The 13,486-nt window shown below is 35.9% G+C and overlaps 1 protein-coding gene across 1 annotated transcript in view; it reads right to left on the bottom strand.

Moving 5' to 3' along the window:
- The window catches only part of hgo (homogentisate 1,2-dioxygenase), a 455,401-nt gene extending 443,717 nt beyond the window's left edge, over window positions 1-11,684 (bottom strand). Inside the window, exon 1 of the mRNA XM_090395872.1 lies at window positions 11,543-11,684. Coding sequence (XP_090251998.1) covers window positions 11,543-11,563 — 21 coding nt within the window. The 5' untranslated portion in view covers window positions 11,564-11,684. The remainder of the gene's footprint in view (window positions 1-11,542) is intronic.
- Window positions 11,685-13,486: the final 1,802 nt, after the last annotated feature.

The following is a 13,486-nucleotide window of genomic DNA, read 5'->3' as shown; positions in this document are numbered from 1 at the left end:
ATTACACCCCTCCCCAGGACTAAATTTACCCCACATTCTTGACTGTCTTAATCCTTTCTTGCACACCCACACATCTACTCCTGAAACCATCATCTACACTTTTCATGCAGTGTCCCCCCTGTCCACCCTGACCTCCCACATTTTCCTGTCTACTCTCTGTTCCTTCTCTCTCTCTCACTGTCTTCACTCATGCCCCTCACCTCTCCAGTAGCATCGACAGGGTGTAGAATAAAGGCAACTTGCCTCACAGCATGGCTTAATAAGGAAGCTCGTTCAACCATATTGTGGTAGGCACAGTCGCTACACTAACAATTCCTGTTAGCATAGCAAGTACGGAAAGAAGTTTTTCCAAGCTTAAACTGATTAAAAATTATTTATTAACAGCAATAACCCAAGAAATATTGGTTGGTCTAGCAACTATATCGATAGAGGTGGACATAGCTTACAATTTAAATTTAGAAGAGCTTATAAACAGTTTTATTGTGCGATATCCTCGTAGAGCAAACATTTAATTAATATTATTATGTAATCATTTTGAGTTAATGTTTCTCTTGTAATAAAAGCAAAATAGCAATTGGAGATTTCTTATATTTTTGTCTTATAATCCATCAGGGGTGATATTTAATTGTTTGCCTCAGGGCACGATCTAATCTGGCGACGGCCCTGCACCTCACACAAACTCAATTCACAAACTCGCCTCCCCTACTCTCCCACAACACTTCTTGCTTCCTCAGATTTTATATTCACTTCAGTCACTCGCTCTCCTTCTCTCTCTTGCAGCAACAGTTTCTTCAACTGACTCACCAAATCCATTCAAATCTAGCTTATCTCTTTTATACAGCTCTATCTGTCTCTGAAACTCATCCCATACATTCACAAAATTAACTCCTTTCTCCTCACACAACTCTGCTAACATACCATTCATAATCTTTGCTTGCCTTCTCAACTCATCATTATCATACTCTGACAAATACTGACTACTTAATCTATCCCACTGTTATATTTTACTCTCCTTAACAGCCTTATGACATCCCCACCTCCTACATTCTTCTTGTAACTGGTCAAATCATTAGAGCCAACTGCCACTACAAACTCTTTTGTTCATGTACTACTCTTATCCAGTGCTCATTCTACCTCCAGGAAAACAATCCTTGTGCACCTTTTCACTCATCACACCTCTTATCATCCAATCTCTGTATGTTGCCACACTCAATTCGTTGATATTTCTTTAAAAATCTTTCATTCCATTCTTCCTCGCATTCCCATGCAAATTTGTAATTCTCCTCAGTTCATTCCTCATACGTTTAATCTCTTGCCACGTCTTCAGCAACTCTGCTTTCATATCTTCGATTCGTTTTTCAGCGCCATTTAAGCAAATCTCATTTTTAATTCCTTGCACATCTGGCGTCTAACTGATCATCACCGCCACAATCTATGCACATTGTCATCAATTGTCATTGCCAATCAACATCGCTAGGTGATTGTCACTTTTACCCACTGTTACCGTTCAAGCACTCAGTCGTACCGTCGACTTCGCTTACTCTTGTAGCTACATTCACGATTTTTTGCACGCTATCGCTTACATCAATGATATCTCATAACCCATAAGTATGCTACACGTCTTACACACGCAGACTGTCTCATCTCTACTATTTATCCTCTCCACATAAACATCTTCAATCTCTCCCCCAAGTATACATATTGTATTCACAGCATCTCACCATTTTCCAAAAATCCATGCCACTCGCATTCGTCTTTCGCGCCATCTCAAACCACCATTTTACTTACGCTCAAAACTGCACACAGGAAACACAGAGAAATACAGAATTATAACTACGCTGAACATCGCCTACCAATTACAACTATCATACAATAACATTTAAAAAACTAATTATCACTAAAGCCACACATAATTTTAAATTTTAAACTTATCTTTTCACAGCGATCTCGACAAACATAGCTCTCGCCTTGCCTTAAGTTAGTTATCCCTTAAAGTCAACAATTAAACATTATATTAATATTTAAGTTAAATTAACAGGAGATATTATTGCTTTGTCTCTCATCGTCATCAATAAAGCTAATGCATTCAGCTGTGTACTAAGTTAAAACTGAAATACTTCTGAAACTTATGTGATTAAAAATACATGAGATGTATTTTAGTTATTTAACTGTGGTATGTCAAAAACCCACAAATTCCTTTACTGATCAAGATACATTTCGTCTACTCTCTTAGCACCTCTCTCTCTCTCTCTCTCTCCTGAACTGGTAAGATACGAATATAAATAAAGTAAAACGACTGAATTAAAGAAATTTCCTTCACTCACACAGCACGCTCACTGAATAGTTTATTTTAATATTATAGTGTTCAGATAATTCAGCTTAATGACTTAGAGAATGGCAATGCTGCCATAGTAGATATTATTCCTCCCTGAGTTTAGCACCCACCACAACACAAGCACTCCTGTATTCTAATATCAACAGTAGGACTGTTTTACCGTAGTATGGAAAATCATCGCCAATCTCAAGCACTAATCTGATTTTAGCGCAATTGGAAGAATAGCAGAACATTACACCATTCGATTGGAAAAGACCTGGGTTCGATTCTCACTATGAAAACGGAAAATCTTTATATTATTATTATTATTATTCAGGCCCCCATGGAATCAAGAGACTCATTGTGGTATATGGGCTTTTTCAATTGATGGTGAATAAGCGATCTCACATGGAGATAGCAGAGTTTTTTCTCCTGGTAACTTGGGTTTTTCATCCCACATACAAACAAATCGGCCTTCAAAACACACACAATTTACAGACAAAAAATATTGTTGTTGGTGATGATGAGTTGATGAGATAACGTTGATCAGTGGCGCACTCAGGATTTAATCTTGAAGGGGGCCCAAGCACTCAAATTTTAATCTTCGGGGGGGGGGGAGTTGAGTGGACAATTTACGAATACACACTACGCATTGCATACGACCTATGACTGAAATCTGTAGTGATTGCCAATGCATGACAAGTAGTATAAAAATAGAAGACACAACATAAATATTAAAAAATAATAATTTTAATTAGGAAAAGGCTTTTGGAAATTTTTCTAGTGTTTATTTCCTTTTTCTTTAGGGGGGATATGGCCCCTTGTCCCCCACCCTGGGTGCACCACTGACGTTGATGGTAGTAGTAGTGGTGAGGGTGAGATGTATTTAGTGAAGTAGAGTGCCCTCGCACAGTGAGTCCTTAGACTCTCTGGAGGTGTCATGTAATATTATAATAATAATCAATCTGGAATTTGTATCTATTTTCTATTTATGTGTATGTTTCCAACAGCATTTTTTGTCTTATAATATACATATATAATTATAAAAAATCAACTAACGCCTTTTATTCCCTAATAGGGAGTAGGCGAGGTCTTTATACCCTATCTAGCTTTTGGAGACTGAGTGGGCAGTTCAATCTCCACTGGTAGCCAATCAGAGATAGCTGGCCCATGTCTATCACTAATTATAGCAGCCACTGATGAAGAGGCTGGCAAACAAGTGCTGCCATTTCTTGGACCTAACCCTAACAAGATATGTCACTGTCTGAAATAATGTGGGTACTATGGTCGATTTTCTTGTGTTTACGGGACGAAAAACCCGAGTTTCCGGGAGGAAAAACCCACTTGCCCGTGCTAGAGATCGACTAACTCGGGAACCGGTCGAAGATAGGCTTGGAAAAAGTTCCTCTAGTTAGTGACTAGAACTAGGTCAAACTTCGAGCGGCCAAGCACAGAGGACGCAAGCGTCACTTCCACTGAGCTACACAGGCCTTCTATTATAAGACTAAAAAATGCTGTTGGAAACATACACATAAATAGAAAATAGATACAAATTCCAGATATATATATATATATGAAAAAGCTTTAATGACTGATACCGAGAGAAAAAAAAAATGACATGGCATATTTAAAAATATACTACTAGTTTACTAGTTTCTTTGAATTGATCAACATCTTCAGGTATTACAATCAAAGAAATATATAAAGAATTACAGAGACTTAAAATTGTAATAACAAAACAAGTACAAAAAAGACAGTAGCGTGTTTGAAAACAAAAAGCGAGCTTGAGTTCCAAACAAACGTATACTACGCGCTGTCGCGAGTGCACCAATACTGAACAGAGGCAACGTGTGCGTCAGAAACTTAGACTGTTATTGATATGAGAAGAATCTAGAGAAATTTCTCTAGATTCGACAATCTTTCTCTCGAGTTCATCATAGCACAAATTTTTGAAGTTTGAGTCCAGTTCACAATGTGTTGGCGGCCTTCGTCTGAGTTAACTGAAAAGAGAACGTGGCTAGAGAGAGCGTTGGCTCTAGTCCTGTTATTGGAGATATCTCTACGGTGTTCTTCCAAAGGTAGAAGGATGGATTTATCAGTCTGGCCATAGTATGGCTTTCCACAATCACATAAAATCATGTACACTCCTGGAAACTGAGTTGGAAGATGTTTCTCTTTAGGTTTACTAAGTATTGAACGAAGTTTTGGGAGCGTAGTGAAACAAGTTCTGAAGTTAAACTTCTTGAGAATTTTTGCCAGTTTTGGTGAAAGCCATCAAACTCAACACATCAGATTTAATGGCAAGTTTCGATATTGTTTCCCTCTTCACGAATGTCCCTACTCAAGAAGTTCTATACCTTCTCCAGAAGAAACTATCCAAAAAACTTTCTCCTTACTTTCTCACTGTATGAACTGAGGATACTTCAAATATGATAAACTCAGGTTTAGCTATGGGCAGTCCGCTCTTTCCGATTCTTGCTGACATATTTCTTAAAGATTTTGAAGAAAAAGTTATTAATTCCTCACCTCTTAAACCTAAAGTTTGGTATCGTTACATTGACGATGTATTTCTCATCTGAGAACACAGTATCAACAACCTCAACGTTTTTATGGACCACCTCAACAAGTTTCATCAGAAAATCAACTTCACCTTTGAACTAGAATCCGGCGAATGTTATCCCTTTCTGGACTTAAAACTTACGAGATGCGCTGAGAACATCAAAATCTCCATTTTTAGAAAACCCACTCACACAGACAAATACCTTCATGCTTCTTCCCATCACTACCCTCCACAAAAGTTTGGTATTATTTCAACCCTAGCACATCGTGCCAGATCTTTATTAACAGATGAAACAGATGAACTCAATTTTCTTAAAAAGTCTTTCGTTAACAATGGATTCTCTCTTAAAAAGATTAATAAATTTCTCTCTGTCCACTACTCAACTGCTCTTGAAGATTCTTCTCCACCAAGAGGTTTTATTTCGTTACCATACACCAGCTCTCTCTCTCTCTCTCCCCGAAACTGGCAAAAATGCATCAGAAATTCAACATTAGAACTTGCTTCACTACGTTCCCTAAAATTCGCTCCATACTAAGTAGACCTAAAATGAAACATCTTCCTACTCAGTATCCAGGAGTCTATAAGATTTTGTGTGATTGTGGCAAACCATATTACGGCCAAACTGCTAAATCCATCCTTTTATGCATGGAAGAACATCAAAGAGACATTTCTCACAACAAAAAACTCAGAACCAGAGCCAGCGCTTTCTCTAGCCACGTTCTCTTCTCCATCAACGCAGATGATGGTCGCCAACACATTGTTGACTGGCAAAAAAAACCTCTAATTATCCATGTGTGCTATGATGAACTGGAAAGAAGAATAATTGAATCTAAAGAAATATCGCTTGATTCGTCTCATATTAATAATAGCCTTAGCTATAATATTTCTGATGCGCACATTGCCACTGTCCAATACTGGCTCACTAATACCAGCTCACGCACGTAGTCAACTTCAATTGGAACTCTAGCAAGCATTATTTTGTAAATGTACTTGTTTCATACTAGATCTGTTAAAGTATTTTTTCACGTGTCTGTTATTGCCTATGATACCTGAAGAAGTTGTATTTCAACGAAACTAGTTGTATCTTAAAAATAAATTTGTCATTCTCGGTATAAAGTCATTTAATTTCCTTTTGTGTGTGTGTGTGTGTGTGTGTGTGTGTGTGTGTGTGTGTGTGTGTGTGTGTGTGTGTGTGTGTGTGTGTGTGTGTGTGTGTGTGTGTGTGTGTGTGTGTGTGTGTGTGTGTGTGTGTGTGTGTGTGTGTGTGTGTGTGTGTGTGTGTGTGTGTGTGTAGTTCATAGTTGCAATGCAAATAAGAGGATATATATACTGAAATCCTGAGGAAAATCTAAAATATTTCTAATATCGCAGTTTAAAATTGGTCAAAATAATCATATTAACTTACCACATTTTTGTACGTCATTAAAAATGCAATATAAAAAAAAGTTAGGGAGAATGTTAAAAAGTGATCATGACAAAATTTCATTGCCAATATTTTCTTCACTTTGAAATTCGTAGGAAGAACTTAAATTTGTAGTTCATTGAAAATAACAAATCCAATATGGCTCGTGTAGTCGTCCTGTGGAAATGATGTTTGCATCCATAGAGCTAGGCCATTCTAAGTCCGATTCTAGTCGATGACTAGAGGTACTTCTAATCCATTCTTCAACCTGTTTCCAAGTTAGTCGATTTCTAGCATGGATAAGTAAGGTTTTTTTCTCCTTTAAATTCAGGTTTTTAATCCCACTACTCAATAAAATTGATCGTAGAACTTATTTCAGACGATAATACAGTATTACAGTTAGGGAACATGTGATGGCAGCAATCAAAAAATAACCAATGCTCTTGTGTGAGCTGTCATGATTGAACCAAGGGTGGAGTTGGCTATCCCCCAGTTTTTAAAGTTAGTTGGGTCTATACAGCCTCGCCTTCTCATTTGGGGAATAAAAATCATTAGCAGATTTATTATTTTAATACAAGCATTAGAGGGTTTGTTATTACATGATGTAATAACCTTTAGTCTAAATTTTCATTGTTGGAGGCCATTCTACCTTGCTACCTTGCATACCACCAAACAGTCTGTTCTTCTACACTGTGGTATCCTCCTTCTGCACCATGCAGTCTGCTGCCCACTATGTATTATTTTATCTGTGAACTGCATGTGTTCTCCAGCCAATTATCCTGTATTGAATTAGGAGAAACCCATGATGCCAGGAGGAAAACCTCTTACTTCTGTATGAGACTGGCAAATTCAATCCTCAGATGAAAAAGTCAAGATTCCTCTTATATTATATTCCATCCATTCACTTCTCGTCCTTTCTTAGACTGCTTGAGTCGATAATTAGAGGTTTTAGGCCACTTAATGTAGCTTGCCATTTTTCTGAGGTTGCATCCATCTAAGGATAAATATTTTACTTGTTAATAAGTACGTTCACGGGGTTGGTTACCTGTTTTGAGGGATGAAAAATCCGAGTTTCTGGCAGGAAAAAACCCCACCTCTGCATGAGACAAGCTTAACGCACCTCTAAATGAAAAGTTATGATAAAACATTCCTCGCAACGTAGACAAGATTCGAATCCAGAACGAAGATAGGCGTAAATATTACTGTATTTAGCGACTCCGTGCAGCAGTTAGAAGAAAGGGACATTGCGTATTTCGATTGGAAAAGACTTGAGTTCGATTCTCGTCGTGAGGAGTGAAATCTTTATATGGACTTTTTCAGCTGAAGGTGAGTTAGCCGATCTCACATGGAGGTAACAGTTTTTTCTTCCTGCCTAAAAGCATATCAGCCATGGGAACACACACAATTTGCAGATAAAATACTATTGGTTGTGATGAGCAGTAGATGACGATGTGTGTGGATAGTAGTAGTGCAGCTGTTCTTAGTTGGAGGATTAAAAGGAAAGATGGTGAGTTGTGTGCCCTCCTACGATGAGTCCTTGGAGGTGTAACATAATAATAGTAATAACAGTAGTAATAGTATACAGTGTCCTAGGAATCTTTAAGTTTGCCACAGAAGAATTTCATTACATATTCGATCTAGTCACTGACCACTGGAATTTTTCTTGGACCTTTCCATCCGAATAACCAGGTGTGCATACAAATAAAAGTCTTTAATTTTATGTTAATTAAAGAGTGAAAATAAAAACAAAACAAAAACCGATTTGCATGGATCGAGAATGGAATAGTAACAGTCGTTACAAAACGCTTCCGTTCTGCTGTTCTCCAGCCAGTCATATGATACTAATATGAACCCGAGGCAGTGAGTAAAGACGCGCACGCCTCGTTACGGTATTGTAAAAGTGCAGAGACAGTTTAGAAAGTACTTAGTAAATTACAAATAAAATCAATTTAAAATTAAATTATAATATTTGCATATAAACTGCATCTAAATTCCATATACAATTAACATGGCGGCTCGCGGCTTGAAATCGTGGGTGTGCTGCAACTTTCGAAATATACATACACACTGTATCTACTAGCACATTCCTGAATGATAAGATTGACAAGTGCTTTTCTAACATCCTCATTTTTAATGTGATAATGTTTGGATAAAATATTAAAATTATGGTAAAGATGTAAAAAAAAAAAAAATTAAACATGAAAAAATATGGTTTATTATCGATAAAATTATACAGTTTAGTATAATTCTAAATTACTTTAAAAGCGCCTCCTAGCGCAATTGGAAGAACGATGGTACATTGCGCCCTGCGATTGGAATAGGCCTAAGTTCGATTCTCGTCGCCATGGCAGGAATCTTTATCTTGACGATTTTCAATCGAACGTGAGTTAGCCGATCTCATACGGAGGTAGCAGGGTTTTTTCTCCCGGAAGCTCGGGTTTTTCATCCCGCATACAGACAAATCGGCCCTTCAGAACACACGCAATTTACAGGCATTGATGGAGATGATTCATAGTAGAGGTGCGGTGTAGTGGTTGAGACAGTTGTAGGTGTCCTCCCGCGATGAGTCTTCGGACTCCTTGGAGGTGTCAGGAATAATAATAATAATAATATTATTTTTCTTTTATTATAATAATCCATTATATTATATTAGAATCCATTCTTCTTGTTTTGTTTCGAGCGAAAAGGTTAATGACTTTTTCCTTGATGTTTGTGTGACCGTTGAAGAATTTTTTTCTCCTTTGAAATCATCGCAAGTGCATTTAACCTATCCTTATTCATAGTGCTCCTCAGAAATGTTTTTATTCTCTTTAATGTTGAAAAACAGCGTTCAGACTCTGATGTAGTCATAGGGATTGTCAAGAGAATTTTTATCAATACAGTAATTTCACTAAGAACACAATCTAAATTATTTTCTGTTATAAATTTTAACAAGTCATTTAATTTACAATAATCATGCATGTCGGGTCTACTGTAGAATATTCGAAGTTTAGTTTCAAGTTTTTCAAGTTGATCATGGGATATGCTTCAGTGGTCAATTTTATTTCTTCCGTAGGCAATTTATTCTTAAAATTAGCTAATTTATCCTTGTTAAATAATTTAGCAGATACGAACAGTTTACCAGTGGCGCAAACTGCATATAAACAACAGTGGAACTGTGCAACGGACAGTGCCGCATTACGTTAATAGCTTGCATCTCACTATGACGTTCTATGTTTGCGCGAGTAGTGCTCCTACGTACACAGTACTGCTAGCGTCCTTCGCCCTCCTAAGTGCTACAAGATGGATTTTTATTATTTTTTTAATACAAAATAAGAGAATTGTATAGGATTGTTGATGATACATTAAATATATTACAAACAAATATAAATAAATTAATAAATATATTTATATATCGAGAAAAATTGGGAGTACCTATTCACGAGTCACTCCTTATTAACACATTATTCAAGTAAATGAATATAAGAAGTGTACGTCAAAAAGAATAATGATCTAGTTTAGATTTTAGTTATTCATTCTTTAACTTATACTTTTTATATTCACTTTACATGAATAATCTATTAATTGTATAGGTACTCTATGTGCAATTTTCATACAAATGCTGTAATTTAATTTACTATATTCTTCTTTTTAAACTATCTCCGTACTTTTAAATACAGTAAAACGTCAATTATCCGTGGTAATTGAGGGAGGACGTTAGAGCCTGGATAACTGAAAAACACTGCTAATTCACATTACGTTTCATTGGGTTAAATAGGTAAAAAAATAAACAAATAAATAAATAAAAACATAAGCTAAACATTCTTGTGATATCTAAATGCAAAACTGGACATTTTAAAACTTATTTAGATAGAAAGCCCGTGATTTTTTTTTTTTTTTTTGTTTCTAGCATTATTTTTTGTTTTATTTTTCTTATGTCCATGAATGATGCAATGTTATTTAAAACAAGCAGCAATGACTTGTTATTTTACGAAACCACTTGTATGGGGAATTTTTAAAATAATGAAATTTGTTTGCACTACAAAGGACGACGGATTTTCCGATCCCGCGGATAATTGGTTTCACTACACGTGTAGCAGCAGTGCGCTCCTTTGCCCACTGGCTTAACTTGTTTATTGCTCTGGTAATAACCTGTTTACATTTCCCACGGGTTTCCAATAGTACAGTATCATATGACTGTCCAGGGTGCTTCCTTTTTACCGCTCTGATTGTCCAGAGAGCGGTAGAAAGGAAGTATGGAACATATGTTACCATTCCGTCTCGCTTAATGTAACTGTCCATTCTTTTTGCATATTCAATCTTCACGAAATATTAGTGTTTTATATTAAATATTTATTTTCTTTACGTAATTTACGTGTAGTCAGTTCATCATGTCTATGGAGTATATTAGTATTAATCATTCAACATATACAACAGTGAAATAAAAAAAAAATATTAAAAAAAGCTTAAATAATATTACATATTCTCCCTTTGGGAAATGAAAAGACAGAGGAAAGTAGTGTATTAAGGAAATGTTTTCCCCTTATCTTTTCATACGATTCGAGTTCACTGAATATACTTAACGTTCCTGTATATTATTACTACCTCATAGAGTTCAAAGTCAATCATCAGATTTATATAAACATAAATCGTCATATTTTTCAAATAGTCGCTGTGTTACTATATCATCCCAAGGTCTGCTTTTCATATTTAGTTAAAATTCTGTCACTTGGAAATTATCTGTACCTCAGATTCATAATTCTGAAATAATCCTTAAATCCTTCTACAGAAAATTAAAATAATAATAATAATAATAATAATAATAATAATAATAATAATAATAATAATAATAATAATAATAATAACGGGATAAATGAAAATATAAATAATATCAATAAATAAATTATCATGCTATCATGGAAAGAAATAAGAAGTTAAATTAACAGTTGGCAAACAGACACATAAATCATTTTAAAATTAATTAAAAATATTTTAAACTACAGTCAATTCGAAACTATAAGTATTAAAAAAGATAATCTTTCAATAATGACTGCTCTTTTAATCAATATCACTAATGGGATTATTTGTAACATAATGTGATATACTGTATTGATAATTATCAAAGAATTTCATGAATTAAATTAACATTCATTATTTGACGTTAAACTTCGAGATCAAAAATCTCGAAGTTTAATGTCATTATTCTTAATTATTCTTACAGATAAAATCCAAAAGAAGAGGTCATTGGAGGAAAAAAGTTAAGGAGGGGGGGGGAGGCAAGTCTTACCTTAAGATTAGTCCATTCCATTTCATCAAATCAAGTCTCAAGAACTGAGGTAGGAGTATTTAAAAAATCAGATGCAGTAGAGTTGTTGTCAAGTCTGGCAGTACGATATTATATGCTATTAACAAATTTGCCACGATGACCTAAAAACATAATTTATATAAGGGCAGATAATTTCTTATCTCTGTCGTCATTTTGACCTCCAAGCTAACATCACGTATCGTGTCCACGCCACTGTAATCACCAATAGGAAGACGGGTCATCCAAGAGGTCATTAAATCATTGCTCAAATAGTTCGCATGAGTAAAAACTAGGTAGGGAAGCGCAATTACTGACTGCTGATTATGTTTACCGTTTCTTTAAAGTCTCTCTCTCTCTCTCTAGATACTTCAGAATATTGGAATTTAAAGTGTTTGATTGACCCAAACCACAATTAATGCAAAGCAGAATCTGTTGGTTATTAAAGCAATGTAGATCTATAACCAGATATCAGAACAATCATATACAGATCAGTCGGGACAGGTCTTCTAGTGATTGCTATTTAAAAGTTTTTATTTATTTGGAGTTAATATATAATAATTAAAAAATAATACAATAAGTAAAAATTAGAGAAATACAATTCACAACTAATGGATTTGGATAAGAGACTAGTGATCTGAATAAGTGATTTGCAGTCAGACAGGTAGTAATGGTTGTGTAAGGGGGATGATATCTCAAAAGAGGAAGGTTACTAGCGGTTGTCCTAGAGGTATTTGAGGGAGGGTAATTAATTTTTAACTCGTATGATTAATTTGAGATGAGCGGCTGCTCGCCGATGATGCAAAGTTGGGAAGACCTTCGAGGAGCACAACATATGTTGTTGCCTCACAGGGAGATTTAATAGACTATGTAAGTGGACAAGTAAGTGACACTCTCGGTTTAATGTTGCAAAATGTAAGGTTTTGAAACTTGGTAGACAAGGTTGGGATGTAAAATATATAATCAACGAGATTATATATTTTAATAGAAAATTCTGAAGGAATTTCCTATTAATTATATTCTACATCCCATTTCTGAGGCAGAAGAGATGAGAACTCTGGGAGTGATGGCAGACAGATCCTTATATATAGTTTCCTTTCATGAGGACGGATTTGGACTACAGTGCACAGATTTGGTAGCCTGGCTACGGGTGGATGTCTTAGAAATGGTCCAGTGTAGGTTCATTAAGTTGGTATCAGGTTTATGAAAGGGGGATATGAGGAGAGAATGAAGGAAGGCAACTTGCAGAATCGTGTGATTAGTAGAACAACAGGATTATGATTGAAAATAAGTGGTGACATGATGATTATATATGTTTAAAAGGAGGGCAATAATTGCGAATGACTTTATGCGTGGGTTATGTATGACGAGTGGTGTGGAATTTGTGGACGTGTGGAGTGAGTTCGAATGCGAAACGATCTATATAAGATGGATGGCTTTCATTTGAATGGTTACGGTGTAAGAAGACTTGAGAAAGTGTTGCTGAATGTGGTGGATGTGCAAATTCAGGGAAACTAGATTTATTAAGGGGGGGGGTAGATATACAGTCCTTAGGGAGGCAGTTGAATGTAAGAATGAATATAATATGCCCGAGCACATAAGGACAACAAATCAGAGTGGGACAGTTAATATAAGGCATCAAGGTAGGGTTGAGGCTAATGGGGATCTTAAATTCATGTACACTAATGCCAGAAGTATTAGGAACAAGAAGGAAGAATTTTTGGCCTTGGTTGGCACTTCCAGGCCACAGGTTATTGGCATTAGTAAAACATGGTTCACTGTAGATGATATAGCTAGTGGGATTGAATGTGATGGGTATAGTGTGTTCAGGAATGACAGGGAGAATAAAATGGGGGAGGAGTATTGTTGATGATAGCTGATCAGCTGCAGCCAAGGAGAATAGAAGTTGAATTGCAGGATAGAGAAAAG

This window comes from Typopeltis vanoorti, chromosome 7 (assembly GCF_054136105.1).
Source record: "Typopeltis vanoorti isolate ZY-2024b chromosome 7, IOZ_Tvanoo_1.0, whole genome shotgun sequence".
Classification (NCBI taxonomy): Eukaryota; Metazoa; Arthropoda; class Arachnida; order Uropygi; family Thelyphonidae; genus Typopeltis; species Typopeltis vanoorti.
This window is presented reverse-complemented; position numbering and strand designations above follow the sequence as displayed.